Consider the following 13,901-nt stretch of genomic DNA (forward strand, 5'->3'; position numbering starts at 1 on the left):
TAACAAATGTTGGATGCAGCGCTTGAAGACAACTTGCCTTTCCAGGTTGATTTTCTGAACAGCAGAACAGTGACTGTCAAAGATAAAACGACAAACGTATTTGAATTGTAATTTTCAACATCATAATTGTCCAATTTTAACACCAGGTTGCCCCGTGACAGTTTCTCACTTTTTTTTTTTTCAGTTTACAGGACTATGTCAACGAAAACTGTGAAGAAGATGACAACTGTACCCCAACGAGAAAAAACGATGAAGGAGATACAACAGACAGCCGGATGGTCCGCCACCGACGATGTGGTGTAGTGTTATCCGAAGAAGAGTACCAAAATACGGGAATAGTGAATCTTGGATACCAAAACGAATCCGTTGAGCCAAAGATCGGTGTGGAGCTATCATGTGACACTATTTCCCTAAACGATTCTTTCACAGATGAAGTACTCAATGATACAATTCCAAGAACCAAAAGAGTCAGTTTTTGTGAGAGAAAGGTTGGGGTAACTGCGCAAGACGTTGAAGAAGAGTTAACATTTGTGAAAAATATTGAAGATCATTCTGTCAAGTGCGCCGGCGAACAAATGAATGTGAGCAGCTTGGCAAAGGAAGCACAGCAGAAAAAAATCAACACTTTAGAGGAACGAAATGAACCGTTGAAAAATGATGCAGGAGAAGAGTTCGTCGGCGTGGTTACTTGTGATCCCTCGCCCCCTGGCAAACCCTTCAGGACAAAGCCAAAGACGGCGAAAGATTGGCTGGTAGATCCTCGCTTATACAAGGTTGGAATGATTTTCATTCACCTTTTCTCTAAAGGCCGACTAGTCCAGATACCCTTGCTAATGCCTTGTTGCTCCTGCTGAATGGACAGTTGGCTTTAATTGTCTAATACATTTTCACATGATTATACTATTGAAGGAAATTGGGATGAATGTATATTGTACATAGTGTTTGCGGCCATTATTTTCAATACCTAAGTTGTAGCCGAGTTGTAGCCTACTGAATTCGGAACAACTTATGACAATATAGACGAGGAATATCGTTCTATGAAAGCATGCATGCATGAGGTAAAGATTCTTATTATCAACCTTTTTAATTGACTTTATGTACTTCTGATTTTAAAACGATAAAGTTAATTATTCTACTGACATTGACGTTCATTATTAGGTCTCCGTTATTGTTACGTGCACGCGCCTTGTACAAGATGCTGTTTTCGGATATTTACCATTGTACTTGACAGAGACAATGGGTTTTGAAGTGGTGAGGACAAGTGGTTTAATTTCGCACCAAATTGCACTTTATTAATTTTTCTTTTTTCTTTTCTTTGTATCCTTCATTATTCTCTTACATTTGAGCGTCAGTTATGTTATAAACATGCGTAGTCTACGCAAACTGCTCTAAACAAGTCTTTTTTTTTTTCTTTATCTACAGGAAGCAATAGCGTACTTTCCTCTTGTTCTCCTTGGGAGTGCAGCTTTGGCTAGTATTGTCTCTGATAAGCTAAATAACAAAATTGGAAGCAAGGTGATGCGACTTGATAAAACTTAGGCTTATTATAAGTTAGGCAAGAGATCACCATTGTATCTTGACAGCTGGACTTCAGAAAGACATTGCTGGCGCCTGGTATTAGTCAAAAACTTTGTATTAAAAGGAATCTCAAGTCCACAGTGTGCGCAAAATTATTAAACAGCAGTCATTAACAATTACCTTACACGGTTACAATCAGTACAATTACATGACCGCAACAGCAACGGCAATTACACTTTTCTCAACTTAGACACGGTACGGCATAGGAGAAGGCTTAAGTTCTGCTTTAAAGGCCCACTTTCAACTGACAGGCATTGCGTGCCTCGGAACAATTTTCATATATGAAAATTCCACCCGAATTCGAGATTCATCCAATTAGATCGCTGCGATGAGAAATACAAATTTCCATAACAAAAACAAACGGTCGACAAGTCTGTCGGTTGAAAGTGGGCCTTTAATATGGGGTATTTGACTCTTTTGTATTTCATCCCTTAGCCTCTGTTTTTTTGCATGCCATAAATTGTAATAAATAAATAAATAAATATATTAATTAATTAATTAAGTTGTGCTTAATCAGTATTTTGTGTCCAAGAGATAACAGACGTAATCTTAAGTAAAATTCTCGGATATAGGAAAAAACTAAAAACAAGGATAAATATATCTTAATACACATTTTTTTCTACAATAATTCAACTTCATACCTTGCTTTCAATAGATGCAGTTTTAGCAAAAGACAAGATAGATTTTGTTTTATACAATACACAGACAGTAAATAAATTTATTTTGAGTGAAACTTTGAAGTGTCCGGCCTCAGATCCGATCGTGTTTGTCATAGGGAAGCCTTCAAGTACTAAATTTTAAAAACTGGTAGTGGGCAATCGTCTGTGCAAAAATTTGAAATGGTGTTCGCAAAACTTTAAATGAGCCAATTGCACGCAAATTGGGCATTGTTTAGTAACGTTTTTTTCACTTGTCTTTTCAACAGTGGACCTACATTTTGACTTCTTCTTTAGTGATGGGTGGATCAGTGTACTGCTTTTTCCAGAGTCCATCTCAAAGACATTTTATGTATGCGCCCGTTACGCTGATTGGAATCGGCATGTCCATCATGTTTGTTATGAGTCTGGCGTATACGGCGGATTTGGTCAAAGAAAGTAAGGTAAGTTTTCATAAAAAATGATAATGTAGCAGACTGCATACCGATAATTCTCTTTGAATATTAAAAGATTGGTGTTTTGTTTTGTTTTAAACGTCTTTTAAAGGACAGGAACAAGATTTTAATCCATTTTCGCTCGTTTAAGATATTTCCCAGCTTTGTCTTGAAATTTAAACTGCCGACCGTTTGGCACAGTTAGTTGAGAATACGCAGGAAACTCCGGCCACACTGACACTCAGGGTCTTTGAATAGCTGAGGAGAACGTGCTGCCTTTTGTATAGACATCTGCAAATGGTTAGATTCTCTAGTCGTTTTGGAAAAAAAAGGACGATATACCGTAGGCATCGTCCACGTCAATGTTCTGGACCCTGAAAGACATAAAAGAACCCATGCTGTGGTATGTCCTATGTGGAATATCATGGTTGGAAGGGTAAACGATAGGAGCTACAAGCTCCGCCAATCTACTCTAAATCCGAGAGTAAACAATGATATGATGATGTTGATGAAATTGATGCTCCATAAAGTTTTACAATCAGTTGCAGATATTTGAAATTATCCCGGCTGAAACTTTGTATTCTTCAAAGACAGATGAGGGATATCGTTGAAGTTGTCGCGCGCAATCCACCTCTAATCAGAACAGAAATTTATACTGATTTCTTTACAGGAGAGTAGTGGATTTGCATTGTCAGTCATGATCATTATAGCAAGAATATCAAGTGGTGCATTGTTTATGACCATACAAGAATTGTACCCGGAAAACGAGTAAGAACTTTAGTGGTGAAAACATTTACAAGTGTCCGCCGCAAAGCAGATTCAGAAATCAATGAAGTTTAAAACCGCAAGCCAAAGAAAAATGTGCCTTTGCTGCATACGATAGAAAGTCACTTGTACTCTGGATGCCAGAATAGCGAGTCAGGAAGCGGCGAGAAAAACCTCTGGTACAGGCCGTTGAGTTCTTCGAGAACGCCTGCACAATGGGATGCCGTTTCATATTCCTAGCGTCAGATTTGACCCTAGCAATTCGATTGGTTCCAGTAACTAGTCAGTTCTAACGAGTACTCTGATTGGTTTAGCCTACGGAATGTAGTTGAAACAGGTTTCCTGATTTCGCGCGGCCACTGTGCCCATAATCAAAATGCTGCAAAGTTCCAGAAATCGAGGCGTTGAAGCTAAAACAAGTTCAGTGGATTCTACATTTCTTTGAAACGGGCTTCAAGAAATCGCTTATCTTTTCTGTCAAGCTCTCGTTTGGCTTCTCACGGTTTTGTATTCGACATATTCGATATCGAAGTTTTATATTTGAACTTGACATCCAAGTAAATAAGACGAATGTACCGTGGGAACGTACCAAGAAAGAAAGAAAGAACCAAAGATGCTGATTGCCAGGTTATGTCAGGCATCAATTGATTCGTGGTTTGATTTGGCTGTTGGCGCTTGAAGATGAGATTCCGCAAAATTATAAAAATCACAGTAATCTGTTAACGATGAACCAACAGTGAAAGATCAGTTCATGCAATTTTCGAACTTCGCTATTTGCCCTTGCATTTGTAGCAAATAATCGAACTGAAGCCTACCATTCTGCCATTTCGATAGCATCTTTGAATTAAAAAGCATCATTTACCCCTGTCAAGTACTGCTGGATTACACCCACAAACCCGACAATTTACGCTGCGTGTAATCTGTACTGGAGTTTTTCTGTTTTGAGCGTGAATTCTAAACAAAGTAACATGTAACGAAATGATGTATGAAATGAATTATACATTGCACAGCGGATATGAAATCAAGTGAAGTTATGGTCCTCACAGTTTTGAAGGCAGTTTTTGCATAGCTCAGTTGGTCAGAGCGTCGCGCCGGTATCCCGAGGTCACGGGTTCAAATCCCGTTGAAGTCCTATATTTTTCAGGCTTCTATACGCAATTGCAAAAATTGCGTTCATAACTGCGAGGATCATAGCTTCACTTTAAGTAACATGTCCTCGCGTGCGAAAAACTGGTTTAGCTGAATCTCAGAACACGTCAAATTTTTTCGATGTCAATCAAACCGGGCATGGAAGTGAGGTTCTCAAAAGCCTGTACCAGAGGGTTTTCTCGCCGCTTCGCAACTTGCTATTTCGTCGCTTTTAAGAGAGAAGAAACCTCTGGAATCCAGGGTAAGTAACTTGTGGCCCAGCAGGATTGTAAATGTTTCCTCTTGAGAACAGTGGGTCAAGGAATAAAAAGCATTGTGCTGTCAAGGTGTGCACTATTCAAAGCCGAACGTGTTATAAGTACACTCTTCATTACCGCCACTTTCCTGTATTGTTGTTGACATATAAAAGAGAAGAGGTTTCTCTCTTTCTTTGCTCGAACTTACTAGTCATTGTTTTTATTTTGTCTGTTGCTCCATCTAGCCTCAAGACAAGTACAAGTAACTTTGTACGTTACGTCTTTTCGGTTGTTCCTGGAATCCTCGCGCTAACGGGCTGCCTGCTTGTTTTGTTCTTCCAACCATCGATGATTTGTTGCAGTAAACAAGGTTGGTCCTCTTAGCACCACTTAAGAACTCAGGCTTTAATGGTAAATTCTGCTTTAGTTCTCTATATATGTGTTCGTAATTACAGTCTTTTCCTATCGCAGTACTCTTAGATCAATTATGAACCTTGGTTTCATTTCTTCGTTCTCTTTTTCGTTAGGATCACTTAATGAGGTTGTGATTCAAAGTGAGAAAACCGATACGCGTCTCGACCTTGAAAAGAAGAAGCAACAGATGTAATACCTTTGCAGCAGCATCAGCGTGTCATCTTTAATTTATTATCTTACGCTGCAACCTTCTTTGGACAAAAACGGAGAGCCCTATTACCCGGAAACGAAGCAGCCTACAATGTCCGACATTTCTACATAAGAAAAATATCCAGTGAGACTTTGCCGGTGCTCCGCAAAGAAGCACTTGGTTATACATCAATGATCTTTTCATGTCTCAAACCTCCTGTCAATCATTCTCTTTGCTGATAATACTAATATTTTTTTCGTCATAATGACTTGGCTACCTTAGTAACCATCCTTAATGTAGAGCTCGCTCGTGTTTCTTCTTGGTTTAGTGCTAACAAACTCACTGTCCATCCTGACAAGTCTAAATTCATCATTTTTCACCCTCGTCGTAAACAGATTAACCTCTCAGATATAAACATTTCTATAAATAATTCCCCCATCACACGTGTGCAGGAAGACAAGTTCCTTGGAATTATCATTCATGAAAACCTATCCTGGAAACCGCATATCTCTGTTGTCTGTGATAAAGTCTCTAAGATAATTGGAGTTTTGTGCAAGGCAAGGCGATACTTACCTTTGGATACTCTGAAAACTTTATATAATGCTCTTTTCCTGCCTTACATCAATTATTGTACTCTAATTTGGGCTTCTACGCATGTTTCTTACCTTGAACCACTTTATGTACTTCAAAAGAAAGCCATCCGTATAATTACTTTTCACCCCCACGCACACCTTCTAAACCCTTTTCTCTAAAAATAATTTTCTTTCGCTCCATTCTATCTTTAAATTCCATATGGCCTGTTTTGTTTTCTCACATTTTAACAATATTCTGCCTACTCCTGTTTCCTCGATCCTTCATTTTAACCATGAATATCACGATTATTGGACTCGTTCACGTTTTAATCTCCATAAAACCAACCACAAGTATCAATTTGCTATCACCTGGCAGGCTCCTGTTATTTGGAATGATATTCCGTTAACAGTGCGCAACAGCCTTACATTAAGTAACTTTAAAAAAAAGTTGAGACTGCATTTTCTGAATGCTGAGTTAGTATATTGAAAAATTGGCTATGAAACTCATTTCCCTTAATTCTATAGTCTGATCAAGTCCCTTGGGACTAAATTGTAAACTTTGAGGGCAAATTGTTAATGTTTTGTTTTTGTTTTTGTTTTTGTTTTTTTGTTTTTTTGTTTTCTGTTATTTGAAACAAACCTACTAGGAGTACTTGTTTATGCAATTATTTAATTATATTATCCTGTGTGTTTGTAAATTAAGTAGTCAGATTTAGTTGTATAAGTATTTTAGCTAAAGCCTTCTTCTATTCATGCAAATTTTTCAAATTATGTTTGCTGACCATATGCCATTTAAGCCTCCGGCTTTGGCTGTTCTCATGTATTCCTCAGAGTTTGATGTGTAACAATAACAATAAACCGTGTCGATGACCCCAATTCCTCCATTCAAAATGTTTTGAAACGTATTCGAATGTTTAAAACTCAAGCATTTTAACAACTTTGAAACACAACGAATTTCATAGTTAATAATAATGTTGGATATATTAAAACGTCGAAAAACCTTACTCTTTGTATTTTTTTGAATACTTTTTGCAATTATATTGTTAGACCTATAGAGCCGTGTTCACACTCAACGTTGATTATGATCAACTGAAGTATAATTCAGGCTATCATACATTCAAATTTATTCAATTATGGTTCTGTTCACATCTGTGAAAATTCAAATACAATAGGCAGGGTAACCTCGCAGTGTGAGACAAATGACGCCGTATCATGTGTCTGCCACGTTTATCATCACCATGCTTGAGGAGAGAAGAGAACCAAGGATAGCTTCCGAGAATAGACTGAGACCAAATCCAAATCTTCGCTACATAAGGCGATCAGAAGTTTCGTCAACTCATACCACCACGTGTTCGCCATTCCGTTTATTTTTTCTCAATATCCTTTATTTCACATACCACTTCAATTTTACATTTTTTTACATTTGTTTTGTGTGTGTACCTGTTAAACTTACAAGATGATTTTCTCTTACGCGGACTCCTCGAGTAGCCACTTAAAGTAACTTTTCATAGGTTCTTCATTTATTACGAAAAATAACCATTATAATTGGATTTAAGTGCGATTGTTTTCTGTTTCGTATTTTTTTTCAAGTGGCTACCGGACGGTTTTATCTCTTTGGGCCTACAGCTGCATAAATAGGTTTTCCCTAAAATTATTACATTGACTAAATCCATCCCCTCCTTCAGGATTCCTATGATCACATCTTGCAGCAAGAAGCAATTGCAACTAAAGTAATGTTCTTTGAAATATTCAATGCAACATTCATCCAAAAAGACTATGAAGATGGGCAACTAAACAATACATGGTTTCTAGTTTCCGTGGTATCATGATAACAGGAACAGTTAGGACTTGGCATATAGCCTATTTTAAAAAGGATATCATTGGTAAAAAGAATACAATTCATTACTTTATATCGAAAATATCTTAGCTAAGGTTCACTAGAAACTCTTGTAGACAACAAAAAGGCTTCTGCGATATGTTGATCTTCCAAATCAAATTCTTCTCTTAACTTCGCCCATTTCTTAGGCTTTTCGTACTTGCACTTCATAAAAAAACGATAGTGGTCACGACATGGAGGGGGGACGTACTTACGTACGGACTGTCGATGACGTCACCAAAATTATCGCATCGATAGACCCCTTTCATAATGGCGGCCAAATAAATACTGTTTTGTTTTAATGATAATGAGCCTTTCTTCCCTCGCTACGACGAGAAAACTTCAAAAGAATATTTGTTTGAAAATGGGGGCAGTAGGGCTAATTACCATAAATAAAAAAGAATGTAAAAGTTGTCGCCATTTATGAAAGTGGTCTATGAGTTACCTCTTTTTTAATAAACTACGGTGCTCCGCACACGCTCGCCTTCGGCGGGCCCAGAGCTCGCTAATAAAAGTCAGAGTATTTAATTTGTCAACATCGTAGTTACATGCAAATACAAACAATCCTCCACGGCTACTTAAAAGATCATTTAGATAAAGTTTCCAAAAACTATTGTCATCGACTATTCTTCTCAACCAATTCAACTCAGAGCTGTTACCATGTTTTCATAATCAAAATTGGATACCACCAGAATCGTAGGGCGCATAAGCAGGACATCTGGTAACTGTGTCCTTCCCATTCCATAGGAATTGAAACACCAAAGTATTAAGTTCTTTAATATATCATTTCAGGCGGGGTGGTTAGTACAGAACTGGGTTGTAATTTTTGAAAGCAAAAAGGCCTTGATAATAGTAACCTTACCATAGATGGACAGTGCTCTGACATTCCAAAGGTTAATGGGACGACGGCACTTCGTCTTATTGTTATTGTCCTACTCTTGTTATTTGTTATATATTTTGATAATCTGTTTCACATATTTTGAACATTACAATCACTATTAATATGTTAAATACTACATACCATTTTTATAGACAAGTTTTGTGTCCAAAATAGCCCATCGTTGTCATTTTAGCTATCTTCTATAGCTATTGGTTTTGTTGTTAATTTTTATTGTTTTATTCTTGTTATTTGTTGTGCATTTTATTTTTCTGATAATCTGTTTTACATATTTTCAGCTTTCTACAACACCTGTTCTTGTTACCTCTACCAAGTAAAGGTTAAATCTCCAATACCTTTCATGACAATATGAATACCCGGTAGCTTTTTCATGCCATAAACAAAACAATTAATTCTCTTAACATTATCGAGCAGTTTCATTAACTCATGACATACAGTTGAACTTCTTAGTACTATTTCACTCTAACTCCTTTGTCATCTTTTCTAGTATTTTGGACGACTCAATGAACTGCTACACATTGCTATCACACGTTAATGAAAAACTGCTCTGTTATTTCATAATCTGACACATCCTTGTCAATATAGCACTTACAACAACGTTTTGTTACTGCATGTTCATAATCGTCTTATGATTTTTCACACAATCAAAGAGATGAACTCGCAGCACTTCACTTTAAATTTGAAATGACTAGTAAACTATCTATTCTTGATTTTCACGTGACTTCATCAAAACTAAAAAATAAGGAATTACAATCCTTTTGAGATTTAGTTTAGTTAGTTATTACAACAGCTGAAGACTTGTCTTTTCACAAATTTTCAGTTTGATAGGGTTTTTCGTCTTGTGGCAAAGCAAGGTTGAATTTCTAAGCTTTTGCGTGACACGATATTAAAATTGCGGTCTAGAATGCTATCACGTGGGTTAAAAAAATGACATCCGCTGAGATTTTGCAATCTAAACATTCCTTGCTTGAGAATAAGTACTCACATAGAGGTTAATGAGAACTCAAAACATGACTACTGGCTTTTTATAGCAAAACTCGATGACATAGTTTTTGTCAGCTTCCGGCCGCCATATTTGTGTCCCTGAGAAGGCCAAAAAAATGGCGTCTCCATACAAAGCCTTATAAATTTGAGTAAAACATTTCTTCGAATATCTCCCTCACAAAATATCGCACAGACCTGAACCTTTGTGAGGACTGTTGAATTTTCATCTTCTTTTATCTCTTTGATTCTTGACTTTATTTGTTGAAAGGTTTGATGATGGCCGTGACAGTCAAAAACGGCAATAGTAGAAGTTACAATCATAGCTTAATATTTTCATATGGCAGCCATTACAAGGCTCTCGATCACAACAGCTGGTCACACCTCCGCTTGTGCAGATCACGCCATTTCCACGACGTAAAATGGGACACTCTTGAGATTTTAGCGAATGGAAGGTCTGACCTTCATTGTAAAATAAAAGAAACTTTATTGATTCAAAACTTAAGGCGTTCGCGCTAATTGTTTGTGCGCAACGTTACTGCGCAGGAAACGCGACTGTAATATGTCACGCATTACTTCGAGCATTAGTGACGTTGAGGTTAAAACCTTTGCAAAAGCGTTGGATCAGAGAAGATCGTGAATCAGTCAAAATTGATTGAAAAATATTTATGAAAGTCAAGCAGGAATACTGCACGACTGATATTCGCGTTGTTTTATCAGTCGTGCACTAGTCTACTTGACTTTCATAAATATTTTTCAAGCATTAGTTTAAAATAACATGGCGACAAAAAAGCCCGGGAAAAAAACTCCAGGCCGGCAAAAGAATGGCACATTTATTTCCGAATCATCATGACACGTTAAAGAGAAGTGAACGGGAGGATGGAAAAGCTCTGGAAAAGGTAGTGATCGAGTAGTGGCTGAAAGTTTGGAAAACTCGAGGGCTAACCGTTGCGTAAATTTAATGTTTCTTTGTTTTTTTTAATGTTTTTATTACACTACGAACTTAAGTCAAAATGGATGCATGTTTTTAAGTTCTTTTCCTTTACTTTCGTGAAATAGAGCAGTATTTTCGTCGGGTTTTTTTCGTTTCCCGCTTGCATAGTGCGGACCTGCGTCGGAAACAACCAGAGATTAAATTTCACAAAACCACACTCCAAGGAAGATGAACGTCAAACTCACGAGTTCATCTTCTGAACGGGAATGGAGAGATTTATACAAAACACTAACAAATAAAGATGACGCCCTGCTTAAAACGTCACGTTGCTATGATCGAGGAAAGTTTTTTTTTTTTTCACGGTTAAAAACCTTCGCCAGTCCCTTCAACGATCGATCCCCTCTTGGGTTCCAGTCCTTCCCCCGGATAGGTCACGCAAAAGCGTGACAAACGAACATTTTCCAAGAGCTTTACAAAATCAGCATGTCGATTTCACTCGTTTTAGATCATCAGTGACCCCTATTTTTTAATCTCATTGAATCACTTACTTTACGTACTATCTACAAAATAAGATGAAATGAAAAACTTCCCACCGTAAGAAGTTATCTTTTTTTAAAGTTTTCTTTCCTCGCGCCCATCGAATTTCGGGTAGGGTAGTGGGTTCATCGGGATAGAAACTTACCGGAAAAACGATCGTCGAGGATGGAAGCTCTACTGTTACGACAGCCCTAGCGGAATGCAATTATTCTAAGATAAAATACCACTCCTAAAAAACTTAGGCACGGGAAACCTGCACTCTAACAGTTTATTTTTATGATTGTCGATTAATGAGCAGATGACGCTTACCATCTCGCTATTATGACTGATTTCTCGAAATAAAAGCATTTTTTCCACTGCCATTTCTCCGAAAACAAAGGCGGGGACCCCCATTTGTTTTTTTTCATTTTTGGCGTAAGTACTTTATGACATAACTCTAGGCGAGAAATGAAGAAAATAATAATAGGAAGAGTTTGGCGCAGCGGAACGGCCTTAAATGCAACATTGACGCGTAAACGTTGGCAGTGAAAAACTGTTTCTATACACTGACTGCCATTTAATATATTATAAGCTAGTTACCATTAAAGGGAAATTTATTGAACCAGAGGATATATATGGATTTATGCTAGTTCCATTATTTACATGTGGCCAGTTTGGGCAGTTCTCGTTTAATCCGGAATTTTGAGGAAATTATTCGATCAATAACAAGGAAAAATTAAAATTGTGGAAATGGAGAAACTCTTACTATTATCTGCATAATCCAAATTGTTAAAGCCTTCCCCGTAGTTCCAATGATCACGGTACCGTGCAGGCTCAATAGTTTAGACCGAAAAAAGTGATTAAGGAAGCCAATAGTATCCATATATGACGTCATCTGGAAAGACACAGGACTGGTTTTATTGTAAAACAGTACTCTTTCTTCGGTGACAGAAAAAACATGGTGGTCTCAAGGCTCCCTCATTATCAAAACACAAAGAATATTGTGACTGTAAATTTTTAATTACACGCGGTTGAAAAATGTTTTATCACATTACATTAATCCGATCGGAGACAATCCATCCTTTGCATGTGATTTTTGCGATTGTGACCGAAAAATTTCCATAATGTTCCATCACTGGTTTGAAAAATGTTCCGGCGCATAGACAGCCTGAGTAGTTGGCAACGTATCCCCGAGGATATATCTTAAAACGGTTATTTGTATTCATGGCACGTCTGTCTACAATCAAAAACATTGAACAAAGGTTATAGTTTGACTTATGGATTAATTTCGGGAAGGAAATAGTTTTAGCCTCCAGGTAATTTGAATGAGTCGCGGTTTTTCTCTCTGTGGAATAATTTTTTTTTACATTCTGGCTATAATAGATGTAATTCGTTGCACATGCGCCGTCGCCGCCAGCCTCTTAAGACCCCAAAAAATCAGTAGTTATGTGGACTAAACCACAACCTTTCTCCATCCAAAATGAAATCACCATTAGAATTGCTTGGTGTTCCAATTCCAATGAGTTAAAGCTATCTCCAAGGCGTCGCGACGCAGATTGTAAGGCTACCCTCCTTAACGCTCACCAACAGCCCAGCCGAAGATACACAGATTGTGTGGAAATATACAACTCCAGCAGTGGAAAGAAATTTCACGACGTCAAGCCGTTATATAGTAACGATAAGCAAAGTCAAGAGAATTTCAATAGCAAACGTAGAAACAAAAACCATTTTAAAGCAAGTAATTGTAACAGTCTCTGCATTCCTCAAGTCTCGATCCTCCCTCTTTTGTGGAACCTGTGGACGAATCCCTCCAACATTTGTTTCCATGATGTCTCTATTTCAAAGTTTTGCAGTGATTTAATTGGTTGTTCTATGAAGTTATAAAGATAAACATTAAAGCACTCGGCGTTTTCGATATATTATTTGGCGTGTGGCAACGAACGGCGGCTTATTGCTGAGGATCCGATTATCATCAGTTGCAACCAATATATTATTACTGCCGAATAATATATTTTAAAACCCATCTCTTTACTTTTCATTGATTTCGAAACTTGATTTCAGTTTATCATACAGAAAGCAGGATTGCTAATACGAATAACATATTAGTCGTACATTCCCTAAAATGGGCGACAAGTACGTATATTATTTATATTATTTATATCGTATGTTTAGTAAACGTATTAAATTATTAGGTTAGTCGTCAATGAAAATGTCTGTTGTTATTACTTTTCTTATCTATATATTTATTCATTTATTCTGTGTGTGTGTGATGTTTGTAATGTTCTAAAATATAGGAAGTAATATCTTAAATACAAAAAAAAATCGACATCATTCAGGGTGAAAACATTTTTGGAGTTTTCTCTTCTTTCTCCCACTCCAGTTTCGTTCAGGCATCAAAGGTAATTACTAATTTCGCTCCATCTTGGCAAGGTCCCTGAAATTAGTTAGCCTTGCATGTATTCTCCGGCATGAATTCAATTTCCAACAATTAACAGAATTCGGATGTGAAAACATCGGGGGGAACGTCCCCCCCCCCTAGTACCTAGTTCTTCATATGCACGCCGAGGACCCGCACAACGGCCGGTACATTACAGTTTCTTCCAGAGTTCACTTCTCTTCTCTCGGGCTTCCCTCTGTCTTTGATAGGCCGCAACCCTTTTAATGCAGTCGATTATCTTGCAAACACGTTCCGTAATATAGTT

General features: G+C 37.5%; 1 protein-coding gene across 1 annotated transcript in view; it reads left to right on the forward strand.

Moving 5' to 3' along the window:
• Positions 1 to 13,901, forward strand: part of LOC138037182 (uncharacterized) — a 37,778-nt gene that overhangs the window by 14,187 nt on the left and 9,690 nt on the right. Inside the window, exons 7-14 of the mRNA XM_068883166.1 lie at positions 185 to 773; positions 1,159 to 1,251; positions 1,423 to 1,515; positions 2,504 to 2,677; positions 3,339 to 3,436; positions 5,076 to 5,188; positions 5,346 to 5,421; positions 13,580 to 13,598. Coding sequence (XP_068739267.1) covers positions 185 to 773; positions 1,159 to 1,251; positions 1,423 to 1,515; positions 2,504 to 2,677; positions 3,339 to 3,436; positions 5,076 to 5,188; positions 5,346 to 5,421; positions 13,580 to 13,598 — 1,255 coding nt within the window. The remainder of the gene's footprint in view (positions 1 to 184; positions 774 to 1,158; positions 1,252 to 1,422; positions 1,516 to 2,503; positions 2,678 to 3,338; positions 3,437 to 5,075; positions 5,189 to 5,345; positions 5,422 to 13,579; positions 13,599 to 13,901) is intronic.

Source organism: Montipora capricornis, chromosome 2 (assembly GCF_036669925.1).
Source record: "Montipora capricornis isolate CH-2021 chromosome 2, ASM3666992v2, whole genome shotgun sequence".
NCBI lineage: Eukaryota > Metazoa > Cnidaria > Anthozoa > Scleractinia > Acroporidae > Montipora > Montipora capricornis.